The 17,542-nt window shown below is 43.4% G+C and overlaps 1 protein-coding gene across 2 annotated transcripts in view; it reads right to left on the reverse strand.

The window, feature by feature from the left end:
* Nucleotides 1-5,900, reverse strand: part of LOC109884865 (macrophage mannose receptor 1-like) — a 58,658-nt gene extending 52,758 nt beyond the window's left edge. For both annotated transcript variants that reach the window (XM_031806946.1, XM_031806945.1), the window contains exons 1-3: nucleotides 5,762-5,900; nucleotides 2,830-3,165; nucleotides 1,520-1,693 (exon numbers count right to left, since the gene is read on the reverse strand). In XM_031806946.1, the coding sequence (XP_031662806.1) occupies nucleotides 1,520-1,693; nucleotides 2,830-3,165; nucleotides 5,762-5,828 (577 nt within the window). In that variant the 5' untranslated portion in view covers nucleotides 5,829-5,900. The remainder of the gene's footprint in view (nucleotides 1-1,519; nucleotides 1,694-2,829; nucleotides 3,166-5,761) is intronic.
* Nucleotides 5,901-17,542: the final 11,642 nt, after the last annotated feature.

The following is a 17,542-nucleotide window of genomic DNA, read 5'->3' on the forward strand; positions in this document are numbered from 1 at the left end:
CCTTGACCTAAACATCAGCGCCACAGGTAACTTCCACAAAGCTGTGAACGATCTGAGAGACAAGGCAAGAAGGGCATTCTATGCCATCAAAAGAAACATAAATTTCAATATACCAATTAAGATTTGGCTAAAAATACTTGAATCAGTCATAGAGCCCATTGCCCTTTATGGTTGTGAGGTCTGGGGTCCGCTCACCAACCAAGACTTCACAAAATGGGACAAACACCAAATTGAGACTCTGCACGCAGAATTCTGCAAAAATATCCTCCGTGTACAACGTAGAACACCAAATAATGCATGCAGAGCAGAATTAGGCCGATACCCACTAATTATCAAAATCCAGAAAAGAGCTGTTAAATTCTACAACCACCTAAAAGGAAGCGATTCACAAACCTTCCATAACAAAGCCATCACCTACAGAGAGATGAACCTGGAGAAGAGTCCCCTAAGCAAGCTGGTCCTGGGACTCTGTTCACAAACACAAACCCACACTACAGAGCCCCAGGACAGCAGCACAATTAGACCCAACCAAATCATGAGAAAACAAAAAGATAATTACTTAACACATTGGAAAGAATTAACAAAAAAACAGAGCAAACTAGAATGCTATTTGGCCCTACACAGAGAGTACACAGCGGCAGAATACCTGACCACTGTGACTGACCCAAAATTAAGGAAAGCTTTGACTATGTACAGACTCAGTGAGCATAGCCATGCTATTGAGAAAGGCCGCCGTAGGCAGACATGGCTCTCAAGAGAAGACAGGCTATGTGCTCACTGCCCACAAAATGAGGTGGAAACTGAGCTGCACTTCCTAACCTCCTGCCCAATGTATGACCATATTAGAGAGACATATTTCCCTCAGATTACACAGATCCACAAAGAATTCGAAAACAAATCCAATTTAGAAAAACTCCCATATCTACTGGGTGAAATTCCACAGTGTGCCATCACAGCAGCAAGATTTGTGACCTGCTGCCACGAGAAAAGGGCAACCAGTGAAGAACAAACACCATTGTAAATACAACCCATATTTATGCTTATTTATTTTATCTTGTGTCCTTTAACCATTTGTACATTGTTAAAACACTGTATATATATATATAATATGACATTTGTAATGTCTTTACTGTTTTGAAACTTCTGTATATGTAATGTTTACTGTTAATTTTTGTTGTTTTTCACTTTATATATTCACTTTGTATGTTGTCTACCTCACTTGCTTTGGCAATGTTAACACATGTTTCCCATGCCAATAAAGCCCTTGAATTGAATTGAATTGAATTGAATTGGAATTGAATTGAATTGAATTGAGAGAGAGACAGAGAGAGAGAGAATGAGAGAGAGAGCGAGAGAATGAGATAGAGAGAATGAGAGAATGTGAGCGAAAGAGAGAGATAGAGACACAGGGAGAGAGAGAGAGAGAGAGAGAGAGAGAGAGAGAGAGAGAGAGAGAGAGAGAGAGAGGCATCTAACAGCTAAGTATATTGACACAGTAAGAAATAGATGTAATACTCACATTTGGATGGACAGTTGCCCCACAGTTCATTGTCTCGGTAGTTTGTTTCAATGGCACACCAAAGCCGTCTATCAGAGGAGTCTACCAAGGTGCAGTCTCCATACCATTGGTCTTTGTACAGGAAAGGAAACTGACAGGGACGCCCAAATGCGTTTCCTTCGATGGTAAAGAGTTCTGAAAAGGGGACAGTGGTTACTGGTTACTGTGTGATCTGTATGTAGTTCAGTGCTCCGTGTGACGTGGGTTTTAGACCCAAAGGGTTTTACTATATTAGTGTGTCTGCCATCTTGCCTCCCTGTGTGACCTTGTTGGGGAACATGGCTTTCTATACTAACACTCTTACGGGATACTGGCTGTGAGTGTCTCTCTCTTTCTCTGTGAGTGTCTCTCTCTTTCTCTGTGAGTGTCTCTCTCTTTCTCTGTGAGTGTCTCTCTCTTTCTCTGTGAGTGTTTCTCACTTTCTTTGTGAGTGTCTCTCTCTTTCTCTGTGAGTGTGTCTCTCTCTCTTTCTCTGTGAGTGTGTCTCTCTCTCTGTGAGTGTGTCTCTTTCTCTGTGTCTGTGAGTGTGTCTCTCTCTCTTTCTCTGTGAGTGTCTCTCTCTTTCTCTGTGAGTGTCTCTCTCTTTCTCTGTGAGTGTCTCTCTCTTTCTCTGTGAGTGTCTCTCTCTTTCTCTGTGAGTGTTTCTCTCTTTCTCTGTGAGTGTCTCTCTCTTTCTCTGTGAGTGTCTCTCTCTTTCTCTGTGAGTGTCTCTCTCTTTCTCTGTGAGTGTCTCTCTCTTTCTCTGTGAGTGTGTCTCTTTCTCTGTGAGTGTCTCTCTTTCTCTGTGAGTCTCTCTCTCTTTCTCTGTGAGTGTGTCTCTTTCTCTGTGAGTGTCTCTCTTGTTCTCTGTGAGTGTCTCTCTCTTTCTCTGTGAGTGTCTCTCTTTCTCTGTGAGTGTGTCTCTCTTTCTCTGTGAGTGTCTCTTTCTCTTCTCCAAAAATTGGTCATTTTTTTCAATAAAATATACTGGCTGAATGTGTCCCTGTGTTACTGTACGTTGTGGGAAAAATGTCAATATGTCAACATTTCAATAAAAATATACTGTCTGATGTAGTTATATTTAACCTGTAATCTATAAAATATACTGTCTGATGTAGTTATATTTAACCTGTAATCTATAAAATATACTGTCTGATGTAGTTATATTTAACCTGTAAAATATATAATATACTTTTTTGCTTCTTGTGTTGTGTGTTGAGACTTTGTCCATTTTGTCTAAAATTAATTTTAGAATCCTAATAAATGAGAACCTTGTGACTCTAATCCCGTACCTCTGTGGGTCCTTGAGCAGGGGCCGTCCGTTGTTCCAGAGATGGTCCAGCGACTCCGAGGCCCCGTGTCTCTGGACAGCACGTGATCATTGTTGTCGTTGATGTGCAGGTACAGAGTCTGCCCTTTCAGTGTGAGCAGTGTGTTGTTACTGCACTCCCACTGCTGGAGGAGGCTCTTCTCATCACAGTCAGAATACACCAGCGTACTACCCTCTGTCTTCCCAGAAACCCCAGCACACTTCCTGTTGTTGGTGTAGTAGAGACGTCCACCTGACACCCAGCGTGCCAGCTCCTGTCTAATGCCACTTTCTGCATTGAAGAGGATGAAGGGACTGTCTACAAAGAAAAATTAGAACAATCACTAACCAGCATTGACATAATAGGCGAAAATTTGAACACTTTAATTGAACCCTCTATCATAAGGCCTTTTTAACAGTCGTAGGGCTACATAACACTGTTATAGGGCTACATAACATTAGCATAAGGCCTTTTTAACAGTCGTAGGGCTACATAACACTGTTATAGAGCTATATAACACTATCATAGGGCTACATAACACTGTTATAGAGCTATATAACACTGTTATAGAGCTACATAACTGTTATAGAGCTATATAACACTGTTATAGAGCTACATAACACTGTCATAGGGCTACATAACACTGTTATAGAGCTACATAACACTGTTATAGAGCTATATAACACTGTTATAGAGCTACATAACACTGTTATAGAGCTACATAACACTGTTATAGAGCTATATAACACTGTTATAGAGCTACATAACACTGTCATAGGGCTACATAACACTGTTATAGAGCTATATAACACTGTTATAGAGCTACATAACACTGTCATAGGGCTACATAACACTGTTGTAGGGCTATATAACACTGTTGTAGGGCTATATAACACTGTTATAGAGCTACATAACACTGTCATAGGGCTACATAACTGTTATAGAGCTATATAACACTGTCGTAGGGCTACATAATACTGTTATAGAGCTATATAACACTGTCATAGGGCTACATAACACTGTCATAGGGCTACATAACACTGTTATAGAGCTATATAACACTGTCGTAGGGCTACATAATACTGTTATAGAGCTATATAACACTGTCATAGGGCTACATAACACTGTCATAGGGCTATATAACACTGTTATAGAGCTATATAACACTGTCATAGGGCTACATAACACTGTTATAGAGCTATATAAACACTATCATAGGGCTACATAACACTGCCATAGGGCTATATACACCACTGTCATAGTGCTACATAACACTGTTATAGAGCTATATTACACTGTCATGGGGCTACATAACACTGTTATAGAGCTATATAACACTGTCATAGGGCTACATAACACTGTTATAGAGCTATATAAAACACTATCATAGGGCTACATAACACTGTTATGGAGCTATATAACACTGCCATAGGGATACATAACACTGTTATAGAGCTATACACCACTGTCATAGGGCTACACAACACTTTCATAGGGCTACATAACACTGTTATAGAGCTATATAACACTATCATAGGGCTACATAACACTGTTATAGAGCTATACACCACTGTCATAGGGCTACATAACACTGTTATAGAGCTATACACCACTGTCATAGAGCTACAAAACACTGCCATAGGGCTACATAACACTGTCATAGGGCTACATAACACTGTTATAGAGCTATATAACACTGTCATAGGGCTACTTAACACTGTTATAGAGCTATATTACACTGTCATAGGGCTACATAACACTGTTATAGAGCTATACACCACTGCCATAGGGCTACATAACACTGTTATAGAGCTATGTAACACTGTCATAGGGCTACATAATACTGTTATAGAGCTATATAAAACACTATCATAGGGCTACATAACACTGTTATGGAGCTAAATAACACTGTCATAGGGCTACATAACACTGTAATAGAGCTATACACCACTGTCAGTGGGCTAAATAACACTGTTATAGAGCTACATAACACTGCCATAGGGCTACATAACACTGTCATAGGGCTACATAACACTGTTATAGAGCTATATAACACTGGCATAGGGCTACATAACACTGTCATAGGGCTACATAACACTGTTATAGAGCTATATAACACTGTCATAGGGCTACATAACACTGTTATAGAGCTATATAACACACTGTCGTAGGGCTACATAACACTGTTATAGAGCTATATAAAACACTGTCATAGGGCTACATAACACTGTTATAGAGCTATATAACACTGTCATAGGGCTACATAACACTGTTATAGAGCTATACACCACTGTCATAGGGCTACATAACACTGTTATAGAGCTATACACCACTGTCATAGGGCTACATAACACTGTCATAGAGCTACACACCACTGTCATAGGGCTACACAACACTGTCATAGGGCGACACTACACATTTAAAAATAGATCAGCAAATGGTTATGATATTAAGCTGCCAGTACAAGACATGACAGGAGTTAGAGATAAACTAATAACCAATGAGATGAACAACAGACCTGTTTCAGGCGTAAATTAATAACCAATGAGATGAACAACAGACCTGTTTCAGGTGTAAACTAATAACCAATGAGATGAACAACATACCTGTTTCAGGTGTAAACTAATAACCAATGAGATGAACAACATACCTGTTTCAGGTGTAAACTAATAACCAATGAGATGAACAACAGACCTGTTTCAGGTGTAAACCAATAACCAATGAGATGAACAACATACCTGTTTCAGGTGTAAACCAATAACGAATGAGATGAACAACATACCTGTTTCAGGTGTAAACTAATAACCAATGAGATGAACAACATACCTGTATCAGGTGTAAACTAATAACGAATGAGATGAACAACATACCTGTTTCAGGTGTAAACTAATAACCAATGAGATGAACAACATACCTGTTTCAGGAGCCCCCAGGGTGGTTTGAATGAAGAGCATCAGTACTGTTATCATGATGGTTGTCATGGTCCCAGTTGGGTTGTGACTGACATACAGACGTCCTATAGCAGAGTGGAGTGTTCTGTACGACTGGGTCTGCTATTTAATAACATGACAGTCTCTGTCACATGACAGCTTTTTTTTTCTCTATCAACGGATGTTGTCGAGACATTTCAACACTTTTCTAGTGAATGGGAGGTGCACTGACACATTCGATCAGCCAATATGTACTCACTATGTCAGGGTTTACGATTCGCAGAAAACACCGTGGTGTTTAAAAAAATATATGTTCTGCGTATTTTACACGAACCACAAGTCATGAGACAATAGTCAATGTCTGAGCCCCAAATGGCATCCTATTCCGATATAGAACCCTGTGGGCCCTGGTTAAAAGTAGGGCACTACAAAGGGCCCTGGTTAAAAGTAGGGCACTACAAAGGGCCCTGGTTAAAAATAGGGCACTACAAAGGGCCCTGGTTAAAAGTAGGGCACTACAAAGGGCCCTGGCTAAAGGCTAGCTGTCAGACTACCTGGCTAACGGCTGGCTGTCAGACTACCTGGTTAATGGCTGGCTGTCAGACTACCTGGCCAACGGCTAGCTGTCAGACTACCTGGCTAATGGCTGGCTGTCAGACTACCTGGCTAACGGCTAGCTGTCAGACTATACCTGGCTAAAGGCTAGCTGTCAGACTACGTGGCTAACGGCTAGCTGTCAGACTATACCTGGCTAGCGGCTAGCTGTCAGACTACCTGGCTAACGGCTAGCTGTGAGACTATACCTAATTCATACTCTTTCAGGAACACACACTTGACCCTGACCGCAGGGAGTGAATTTAGTCTGCTGTGAAAACACTTAATGCGAATGCTCTGATTCATCCTTGAGCACACAGAAAGAGAGGGATGTGTGTGTGAGAAAGAAGAAGTGGTACCATGGGGCCCCAGGGAGCTATGGCTTTCACCACCCTGCACCCTTGAAGACGGGAAGGACAGAGGGGACGTGATTCACCAGAACACAGGAAGTAACTGGCTGAGTGCCAAGGAGGACAAAGACCTATAGCTAGGTCTACTATCCTACTGGAACCTATAGACCTACAGCTAGGTCTACTATCCTACTGGAACCTATAGACCAGCTAGGTCTACTATCCTACTGGAACCTATAGACCAGCTAGGTCTACTATCCTACTGGAACATATAGACCAGCTAGGTCTACTATCCTACTGGAACCTATAGACCAGCTAGGTCTACTATCCTACTGGAACCTATAGACCAGCTAGGTCTACTATCCTACTGGAACCTATAGACCAGCTAGGTCTACTATCCTACTGGAACCTATAGACCTACAGCTAGGTCTACTATCCTACTGGTACCTATAGACCAGCTAGGTCTACTATCCTACTGGTACCTATAGACCAGCTAGGTCTACTATCCTACTGGAACCTATAGACCAGCTAGGTCTACTATCCTACTGGAACCTATATATTAGCTAGGTCTACTATCCTACTGGAACCTATAGACCAGCTAGGTCTACTATCCTACTGGAACCTATAGACCTACAGGTAGGTCTACTATCCTACTGGAACCTATAGACCAGCTAGGTCTACTATCCTACTGGAACCTATAGACCAGCTAGGTCTACTATCCTACTGGAACCTATAGACCTACCTGTAGGTCTACTATCCTACTGGAACCTATAGACCTACAGGTAGGTCTACTATCCTACTGGAACCTATAGACCAGCTAGGTCTACTATCCTACTGGTACCTATAGACCAGCTAGGTCTACTATCCTACTGGAACCTATAGACCAGCTAGGTCTACTATCCTACTGGAGCCTATAGACCAGCTAGGTCTACTATCCTACTGGTACCTATAGACCAGCTAGGTCTACTATCCTACTGGAACCTATAGACCAGCTAGGTCTACTATCCTACTGGTACCTATAGACCAGCTAGGTCTACTATCCTACTGGAACCTATAGACCAGCTTGGTCTACTATCCTACTGGAACCTATAGACCAGCTTGGTCTACTATCCTACTGGAACCTATAGACCAGCTAGGTCTACTATCCTACTGGTACCTATAGACCAGCTAGGTCTACTATCCTACTGGAACCTATAGACCAGCTAGGTCTACTATCCTACTGGAACCTATAGACCTACAGGTAGGTCTACTATCCTACTGGAACCTATAGACCAGCTAGGTCTACTATCCTACTGGAACCTATAGACCAGCTAGGTCTACTATCCTACTGGAACCTATAGACCTACCTGTAGGTCTACTATCCTACTGGAACCTATAGACCTACAGGTAGGTCTACTATCCTACTGGAACCTATAGACCAGCTAGGTCTACTATCCTACTGGAGCCTATAGACCAGCTAGGTCTACTATCCTACTGGAGCCTATAGACCAGCTAGGTCTACTATCCTACTGGAACCTATAGACCAGCTAGGTCTACTATCCTACTGGTACCTATAGACCAGCTAGGTCTACTATCCTACTGGAACCTATAGACCAGCTAGGTCTACTATCCTACTGGAACCTATAGACCAGCTAGGTCTACTATCCTACTGAATTTGACTTGAGCTTTTCACTTTAATACTAACTAAGAACTTGTCCTCAAAGGCCAACCAAGTTTCCAGGTGTGTTAAGACGTTTTTTATGAGCAATAGCATTGTAGTGAATGGTGGGGCAGAGAACTCAACCTGAGACGCTGGTGTGAAAGGTAACCACCATTTGCAAAGCTCCACTTGGGTTAATCCAGTTGATAGGAACTGTAACGTGGCTCATATAGCAAGGATCACTACAGCATCAAAAGCAGCAGTGAAATGTAAGCCAACAGCAATGGAGCCAGGATTCTCAACCATCTTCTCATTTGGTTGTTATGAGTCTATATGGCTAGAGCAAAGCCAATAACACAGGATGATTAACACCAGTGCATTTGCTTCAACAGAAAGAGTGATAGATTGGTATTGATTCATTGATTCATTGATAGATTGGTACTGATTCATTGATAGAGTGATAGATTGGTATTGATAGAGTGATAGATTGGTATTGATTCATTGATAGAGTGATAGATTGGTATTGATTCATTGATAGAGTGATAGATTGGTATTGATTCATTGATAGAGTGATAGATTGGTATTGATTCATTGATAGATTGGTATTGATTCATTGATAGAGTGATAGATTGGTATTGATTCATTGATAGATTGGTATTGATTCATTGATAGTGATAGATTGGTATTGATTCATTGATAGAGTGATAGATTGGTATTGATTCATTGATATAGTGATAGATTGGTATTGATTCATTGATAGAGTGATAGATTTGTATTGATTCATTGATAGATTGGTATTGATTCATTGATAGAGTGATAGATTGGTATTGATTCATTGATAGAGTGATAGATTGGTATTGATTCATTGATATAGTGATAGATTCATATTGATTCATTGATAGAGTGATAGATTGGTATTGATTCATTGATAGAGTGATAGATTGGTATTGATTCATTGATAGAATGATAGATTGGTACTGATTCATTGCTTTAACGCCTACGATGCACAAAGACAGAGCTGCATTATCATCAAAACCACAGTTGGGCAATATTCAGGCAGTTCTCACAATTCTCAGAACAACCAATAACACGGGGTTCCCCACCCACCAAGCAGAGAAATTCAGAGGAAATGCATGATGCTCTGTCATCTATCAGAATCACTATCCTGTATGTTTGGTCTGATTTTCCACTGCGTTATAGGTTGTTCTGAGAATTGTGTCTGCCTGAATATTTCCCAACTGTGATATGGACGATGATGCAGCTCTGTCTTTGTGCATCGTAAGCGTTGCGGTGGACACATAACATCAGTACTGGAGACACAACATCCTGATATGGGATTCACAGTTGTTGGCTAACCTGACTGATACCTCTAAGTCAGTAGGTAGAAGACAGCTAAGCTGACTGATACCTCTAAGTCAGTAGGTAGAGGACAGCTAACCTGACTGATACCTCTAAGTCAGTAGGTAGAGGACAGCTAACCTGACTGATACCTCTAAGTCAGTAGGTAGAAGACAGCTAACCTGACTGATACCTCTAAGTCAGTAGGTAGAAGACAGCTAAGCTGACTGATACCTCTAAGTCAGTAGGTAGAGGACAGCTAACCTGACTGATACCTCTAAGTTAGCTTTGGGAAACAACATTGAGAGTCTGTGTATTGGTTGAACTCCCTGGGTTGTGCATCATTCTGGCAATGGAAAATAACCCTCCCACAACATAGCCTCTACACCAATAAAATGTTTCTTGCCAACAAAGGCATATGTATAATCTCCAGGAGCTCTTCTTACCAGATGTAAAGTGAAATGTGTCCATCACTATCAAACAGATCAAGAGATATAATTTGCCCGTTATAGTGCCGCCGTGTGGTCGATGTGAATATGTCTTGACAGTGTTTGGAACATGTGTAGATGTGTACCAAGTTTTCAATCTGAATGTTCATTGGTCAATATTGTACCAAGTTTTCAATCTGAATGTTCATTGGTCAATATTGTACCAAGTTTTCAATCTGAATGTTCATTGGTCAATATTGTACCAAGTTTTCAATCTGAATGTTCATTGGTCAATATTGTACCAAGTTTTCAATCTGAATGTTCATTGGTCAATATTGTACCAAGTTTTCAATCTGAATGTTCATTGGTCAATATTGTACCAAGTTTTCAATCTGAATGTTCATTGGTCAATATTGTACCAAGTTTTCAATCTGAATGTTCATTGGTCAATATTGTACCAAGTTTTCAATCTGAATGTTCATTGGTCAATATTGTACCAAGTTTTCAATCTGAATGTTCATTGGTCAATATTGTACCAAGTTTTCAATCTGAATGTTCATTGGTCAATATTGTACCAAGTTTTCAATCTGAATGTTCATTGGTCAATATTGTACCAAGTTTTCAATCTGAATGTTCATTGGTCAATATTGTACCAAGTTTTCAATCTGAATGTTCATTGGTCAATATTGTACCAAGTTTTCAATCTGAATGTTCATTGGTCAATATTGTACCAAGTTTTCAATCTGAATGTTCATTGGTCAATATTGTACCAAGTTTTCAATCTGAATGTTCATTGGTCAATATTGTACCAAGTTTTCAATCTGAATGTTCATTGGTCAATATTGTACCAAGTTTTCAATCTGAATGTTCATTGGTCAATATTGTACCAAGTTTTCAATCTGAATGTTCATTGGTCAATATTGTACCAAGTTTTCAATCTGAATGTTCATTGGTCAATATTGTACCAAGTTTTCAATCTGAATGTTCATTGGTCAATATTGTACCAAGTTTTCAATCTGAATGTTCATTGGTCAATATTGTTGTATGTCTGGAAAATGTTGAGAGACATTGGTCCATAGATGTGATACCAAGTATTATTTCATTAGGATCTCCATTAGCTGTTGCAAAAGCAGCAGCTACTCTTCCTGGGATCCACACAGAACATGAAACATAATACAGAACGATATAATACAGAACATTATTCGGCAAGAACAGGTCAAGGACAGAACTACATACATATTTAAAAAGGCCCACGTGGCCTACATATCAATGCATACACACCAACTATCTGGGTCCAATAGGGGAGAGGCGTTGTGCTGTGGGTCCAATAGGGGAGAGGCGTTGTGCTGTGGGTCCAATAGGGGAGAGGCGTTGTGCTGTGGGTCCAATAGGGGAGAGGCGTTGTGCCGTGGGTCCAATAGGGGAGAGGTGTTGTGCTGTGGGTCCAATAGGGGAAAGGCGTTGTGCTGTGGGTCCAATAGGGGAGAGGCGTTGTGCTGTGGGTCCAATAGGGGAGAGGCGTTGTGCTGTGGGTCCAATAGGGGAGAGGCGTTGTGCTGTGGGTCCAATAGGGGAGAGGCGTTGTGCCGTGGGTCCAATAGGGGAGAGGCGTTGTGCTGTGGGTCCAATAGGGGAGAGGCGTTGTGCTGTGGGTCCAATAGGGGAGAGGCGTTGTGCTGTGGGTCCAATAGGGGAGAGGCGTTGTGCTGTGGGTCCAATAGGGGAGAGGCGTTGTGCTGTGGGTCCAATAGGGGAGAGGCGTTGTGCTGTGGGTCCAATAGGGGAGAGGCGTTGTGCCGTGGGTCCAATAGGGGAGAGGCGTTGTGCCGTGGGTCCAATAGGGGAGAGGCGTTGTGCCGTGGGTCCAATAGGGGAGAGGCGTTGTGCTGTGGGTCCAATAGGGGAGAGGCGTTGTGCCGTGGGTCCAATAGGGGAGAGGCGTTGTGCCGTGGGTCCAATAGGGGAGAGGCGTTGTGCCGTGGGTCCAATAGGGGAGAGGCGTTGTGCCGTGGGTCCAATAGGGGAGAGGCGTTGTGCTGTGGGTCCAATAGGGGAGAGGCGTTGTGCTGTGGGTCCAATAGGGGAGAGGCGTTGTGCTGTGGGTCCAATAGGGGAGAGGCTTTGTGCTGTGGGTCCAATAGGGGAGAGGCTTTGTGCTGTGGGTCCAATAGGGGAGAGGCGTTGTGCTGTGGGTCCAATAGGGGAGAGGAGTTGTGCTGTGGGTCCAATAGGGGAGAGGCGTTGTGCCGTGGGTCCAATAGGGGAGAGGCGTTGTGCCGTGGGTCCAATAGGGGAGAGGCGTTGTGCCGTGGGTCCAATAGGGGAGAGGCGTTGTGCCGTGGGTCCAATAGGGGAGAGGCGTTGTGCCGTGGGTCCAATAGGGGAGAGGCGTTGTGCCGTGGGTCCAATAGGGGAGAGGCGTTGTGCCGTGGGTCCAATAGGGGAGAGGCGTTGTGCCGTGGGTCCAATAGGGGAGAGGTGTTGTGCTGTGGGTCCAATAGGGGAGAGGTGTTGTGCTGTGGGTCCAATAGGGGAGAGGCGTTGTGCCGTGGGTCCAATAGGGGAGAGGCGTTGTGCCGTGGGTCCAATAGGGGAGAGGCGTTGTGCCGTGGGTCCAATAGGGGAGAGGCGTTGTGCCGTGGGTCCAATAGGGGAGAGGCGTTGTGCCGTGGGTCCAATAGGGGAGAGGCGTTGTGCCGTGGGTCCAATAGGGGAGAGGCGTTGTGCCGTGAGGTGTTGCTTTATCTGTTTTTTGAAACCAGGTTTGCTGTTTATTTGAGATGGAAGTTCCATGCAAAAAAAAGAACTCTATACTTTTTTTGTTTAACCTTTATTTAACTAGGCACGTCAGTTAAGAACAATGACGGCCTAGGAACAGTGGGTTAACTGCCTTGTTCAGGGGGCAGAACGACAGTTTTTTCCTTGTCAGCTCGGGGATTCGATTTAGCAACCTTTCGGTTACTGGCCTTAAACTTTAACCACTACCTGCCACCCATATATAATACTGTACGCTTTCTTTAATTTGTTCTGGATTTGGGGACTGTGAAAAGACCCCTGGTGGCATGTCTGGTGGGGTAAGTGTGTGTGTCAGAGCTGTGTGTATTATACTATGCAAACAATTTGGGATTTTAAACAAATGAAATGTTTCTTATATAAAGAAGAAGTGATGCAGTCAGTCTCTCCTCAACTCTTAGCCAAGAGAGACTGTCAGGCATTGTATATATATCAGCCCTCTGATTACAATGAAGAGCAGAACGTTACGCTCTGTTCTGGACCAGCTGCAGCTTAACTAGGTCTTTCCTTGCAGCACTGGACCACACGACTGGACAATAATCAAGATTAGACAAAACTAGAGCCTGCAGAACTTGCTTTGTGGAGTGTGGTGTCAAAAAAGCAGAGCATCTCTTTATTACGGCTAGAATCCATCTGTACAAAAGAAACGTCCTCTCACTGTCAACTGTGTTTATTTTCAGCAAACTTAACATGTGTAAATATTACGTTCCTCTCAAGTTCTTGGCTCTTTCCAGAACAGCTACCTTGTCCTTGAACCTCAGGAGCTTGACCACCATCGGCCTGGGCCTGTGACCTGGGCCGGTGGTGGGTCTTCCAGTCCTGTGGGCTCCACCTCAATCTTCCTGTGGTCCATTTTCAATTTCTCAGAGATCATTTTGCTCACTTTGTCCTCAGACTCCATCCAGGTCTCATGTAGAGATTCTGCATTTCCGTCCACAACCATGTTGTTCTGCCTTGATTGTACCTCGAGATAATCTGATTTCTCCCTCATTGTTATCATGGATTCACACACAGAACTGATGTCCTCTCTCAATGACTTACAGATTGCTGTCATCTTGAAATCTAAGGAAGTCTCTAGATTTTGCCTGAAGTAGAGTATCTCATGATAAGCTGTAAGACCACACTATTTGCCAAGAGAGTTTTCATCTATATTTTTCGTGGCTGTTTATTTACCACCACAGACAGATGCTGGCACTAAGACCGCACTCAGTCAGCTGTATGAGGAAATAAGCAAACAGGAAACTGCTCACCCAGAGGCGGCGCTCCTAGTGGCCGGGGACTTTAATGCAGAGAAACAAATCAGTTTTACCTAATTTCTATTAGTTAAATTCGCAACCAGAGGGAAAAAAAATCTATATCACACAGAGACGCATAAATGTCTGCCCAGAAGCACAAGATTTAACTTCACCTTCTTTTGAGACTGTCAACGTTTCACTCTACTGTGGGAATTGTGCTCGAATCAACAGAATATTAGCCACTTTCAATGTAACATTCCGAAACAAAACTAACTGTGCAAGAGATGTTCTTGTTGGCAGAGCGCATTGGATTCTATTAATAGGCAGGACTCAGACTGTGCTCTACAGACCGGTGCCCAATTACCAATCAGAGCTGCAGTAGGCCTATATGCAAATAGCCATTGCCATATATGGATCCCTGCTGTTCACTGTGTTCAGGCTACAGTACGAGCGGTCGGGAGTAGATGATCTTGTTCTGAGATCAAAGTGAGAGCTACTTGTAGCCACCTGTGTATGTTTTGCTAGTTAGATAGTTATTAGCCCAGTTATAGCTACTTTCTAGTGAACAATGGAGGAGTGGTTGCTTCCTACGAAAGTACAAAACATGTACATTTCTAGCCCTCTTTGAAAAGCCAAAAGAGCTTTTTTATCTTAAAGGGGCGGTGTTGTATTTTGAGAAAGGATAGAATAAGCCAAGTAGCCAATAGGCAGAGCGTTGCATAATTTGTCTGATTCTATGTAATAATTGTACGGGAATAATAATGAATTTTTATTTTCTAAAAGTGGTTTCTTGCATCAAACAACACATTCAGTCACCTTCTTGTCTGAAGGACAAGTGGATAAACAGGTTCATGTCAAGCCTTGCATGTGTTTTTCATAAGTGTCATGGAATGTCGGCCTATATTGAACACCACACATTGGCTGCTACTGTAGACTGAACAATAGAACATCTATTTCCATGTTAAAATGTTATGAGATGCATTTTTCTCCATTGTTTTTGATGGAAGGCCACTCTAATAGGCCTACATTATGGGCCACGGGGTCAAATAATAATCACAGTGGTTGTAGAGGGTGCAACAGGTCAGTACCTCAGGAGTAAATGTCAGTTGGCTTTTCACAGCCGAGCATTCAGAGGTTGAGACAGCAGTTGCGGTAGAGAGAGAGAGAGTTGAAAACAGCAGGTCTGGGACAGGTAGCACGTCCGGTGAAACAAGTCAGGGTTCCACAGCCGCAGGCAGAACAGTTGAAACTGGAGCAGCAGCACAACCAGGTGGACTGGGGACAGCAAGGAGTCATCAGGCCAGGTAGTCCTGAGGCATGATCCTGGGTCTTAGGTCCTCCAGGAGGGGAGGGAGCATACTTAGAATTCACATAGGACATCGGATATGACAGGAGAATTACACCAGATATAACAGACAGACTCCAGCCCTCAGGCACATAGACTATTGCAGCATAGATACTGTAGGCTGAGACTGAAGCACAGCGAGAGGACCAGGCCATTGGAGAAGTAATCAGTTTGAAAGTAGACAGCAGGACACTTGACAATGACACACTAGGAACAGCGAACGGGTTTACAAGGAAATTACTACATGAGTAAACTTCACTTGGAAGATGGATTACTGTATTGAAGGACAGGTGAAAAATGACAGCTTGTTTTGCCTGTTAAGGAACAGAAGCATCTACAGGATGACGTTTGCTACAGAACGAGTGCTCAACCTCGCGAGGGAACAATTTTACTGGCCATTTACGAGAATAAAGATACAGGAATATGTCACGAGATGTCTTTGTATAAAGCAAAAATAAACCAGTTACCAAGCTGTGAAGCATCAAGTACAGCTTTCCCCGAGAGCTTGTCTGTATTGATTACCTGCAACTGGAAACCAGCCGAGGTGGCTATGAGTATATCCTAGTAGTGGTAGATCATTTTACAAGGTTCGCTCAGGCTTACCCCAAAAAGAACAAGTCCGGACGCATCCTTAAAGATTTCATCCCAAGGTTTGATTACCCGTCAAAGTTACATCATGACCAAAATGAGCTCTTCAGAACTCTCCAGAAGCTTTCAGGCGTTGGTCATTCTAGAACGTCTCCCTACCCCTCGCAAGGCAACCCCGGTCATTCTAGAACGTCTCCCTACCCCTCGCAAGGCAACCCCAGTCACTCTAGAACGTCTCCCTGTTGACCTGCTAAGAGACCTGCTGTTCAGGTTGATACTGACCTCATCTCCCTGTTGACCTGCTAAGAGACCTGCTGTTCAGGGTTGATACTGACCTCATCTCCCTGTTGACCTGCTAAGAGACCTGCTGTTCAGGGTTGATACTGACCTCATCTCCCTGTTGACCTGCTAAGAGACCTGCTGTTCAGGGTTGATACTGACCTCATCTCCCTGTTGACCTGCTAAGAGACCTATTGTTCAGGGTTGATACTGACCTCATCTCCCTGTTGACCTGCTAAGAGACCTGCTGTTCAGGGTTGATACTGACCTCATCTCCCTGTTGACCTGCTAAGAGACCTGCTGTTCAGGGTTGATACTGACCTCATCTCCCTGTTGACCTGCTAAGAGACCTGCTGTTCAGGGTTGATACTGACCTCATCTCCCTGTTGACCTGCTAAGAGACCTGCTGTTCAGGGTTGATACTGACCTCATCTCCCTGTTGACCTGCTAAGAGACCTGCTGTTCAGGGTTGATACTGACCTCATCTCCCTGTTGACCTGCTAAGAGACCTGCTGTTCAGGGTTGATACTGACCTCATCTCCCTGTTGACCTGCTAAGAGACCTGCTGTTCAGGGTTGATACTGACTTCATCTCCCTGTTGACCTGCTAAGAGACCTGCTGTTCAGGGTTGATACTGACCTCATCTCCCTGTTGACCTGCTAAGAGACCTGCTGTTCAGGGTTGATACTGACCTCATCTCCCTGTTGACCTGCAAAGAGACCTGCTGTTCAGGGTTGATACTGACCTCATCTCCCTGTTGACCTGCTAAGAGACCTGCTGTTCAGGGTTGATACTGACCTCATCTCCCTGTTGACCTGCTAAGAGACCTGCTGTTCAGGGTTGATACTGACCTCATCTCCCTGTTGACCTGCTAAGAGACCTGCTGTTCAGGGTTGATACTGACCTCATCTCCCTGTTGACCTGCTAAGAGAACTGCTGTTCAGGGTTGATACTGACCTCATCTCCCTGTTGACCTGCTAAGAGACCTGCTGTTCAGGGTTGATACTGACCTCATCTCCCTGTTGACCTGCTAAGAGACCTGCTGTTCAGGGTTGATACTGACCTCATCTCCCTGTTGACCTGCTAAGAGACCTGCTGTTCAGGGTTGATACTGACCTCATCTCCCTGTTGACCTGCTAAGAGACCTGCTGTTCAGGGTTGATACTGACCTCATCT

The sequence above is a fragment of the Oncorhynchus kisutch genome, linkage group LG27 (genome assembly GCF_002021735.2).
Source record: "Oncorhynchus kisutch isolate 150728-3 linkage group LG27, Okis_V2, whole genome shotgun sequence".
In the NCBI taxonomy this organism is placed as follows: domain Eukaryota; kingdom Metazoa; phylum Chordata; class Actinopteri; order Salmoniformes; family Salmonidae; genus Oncorhynchus; species Oncorhynchus kisutch.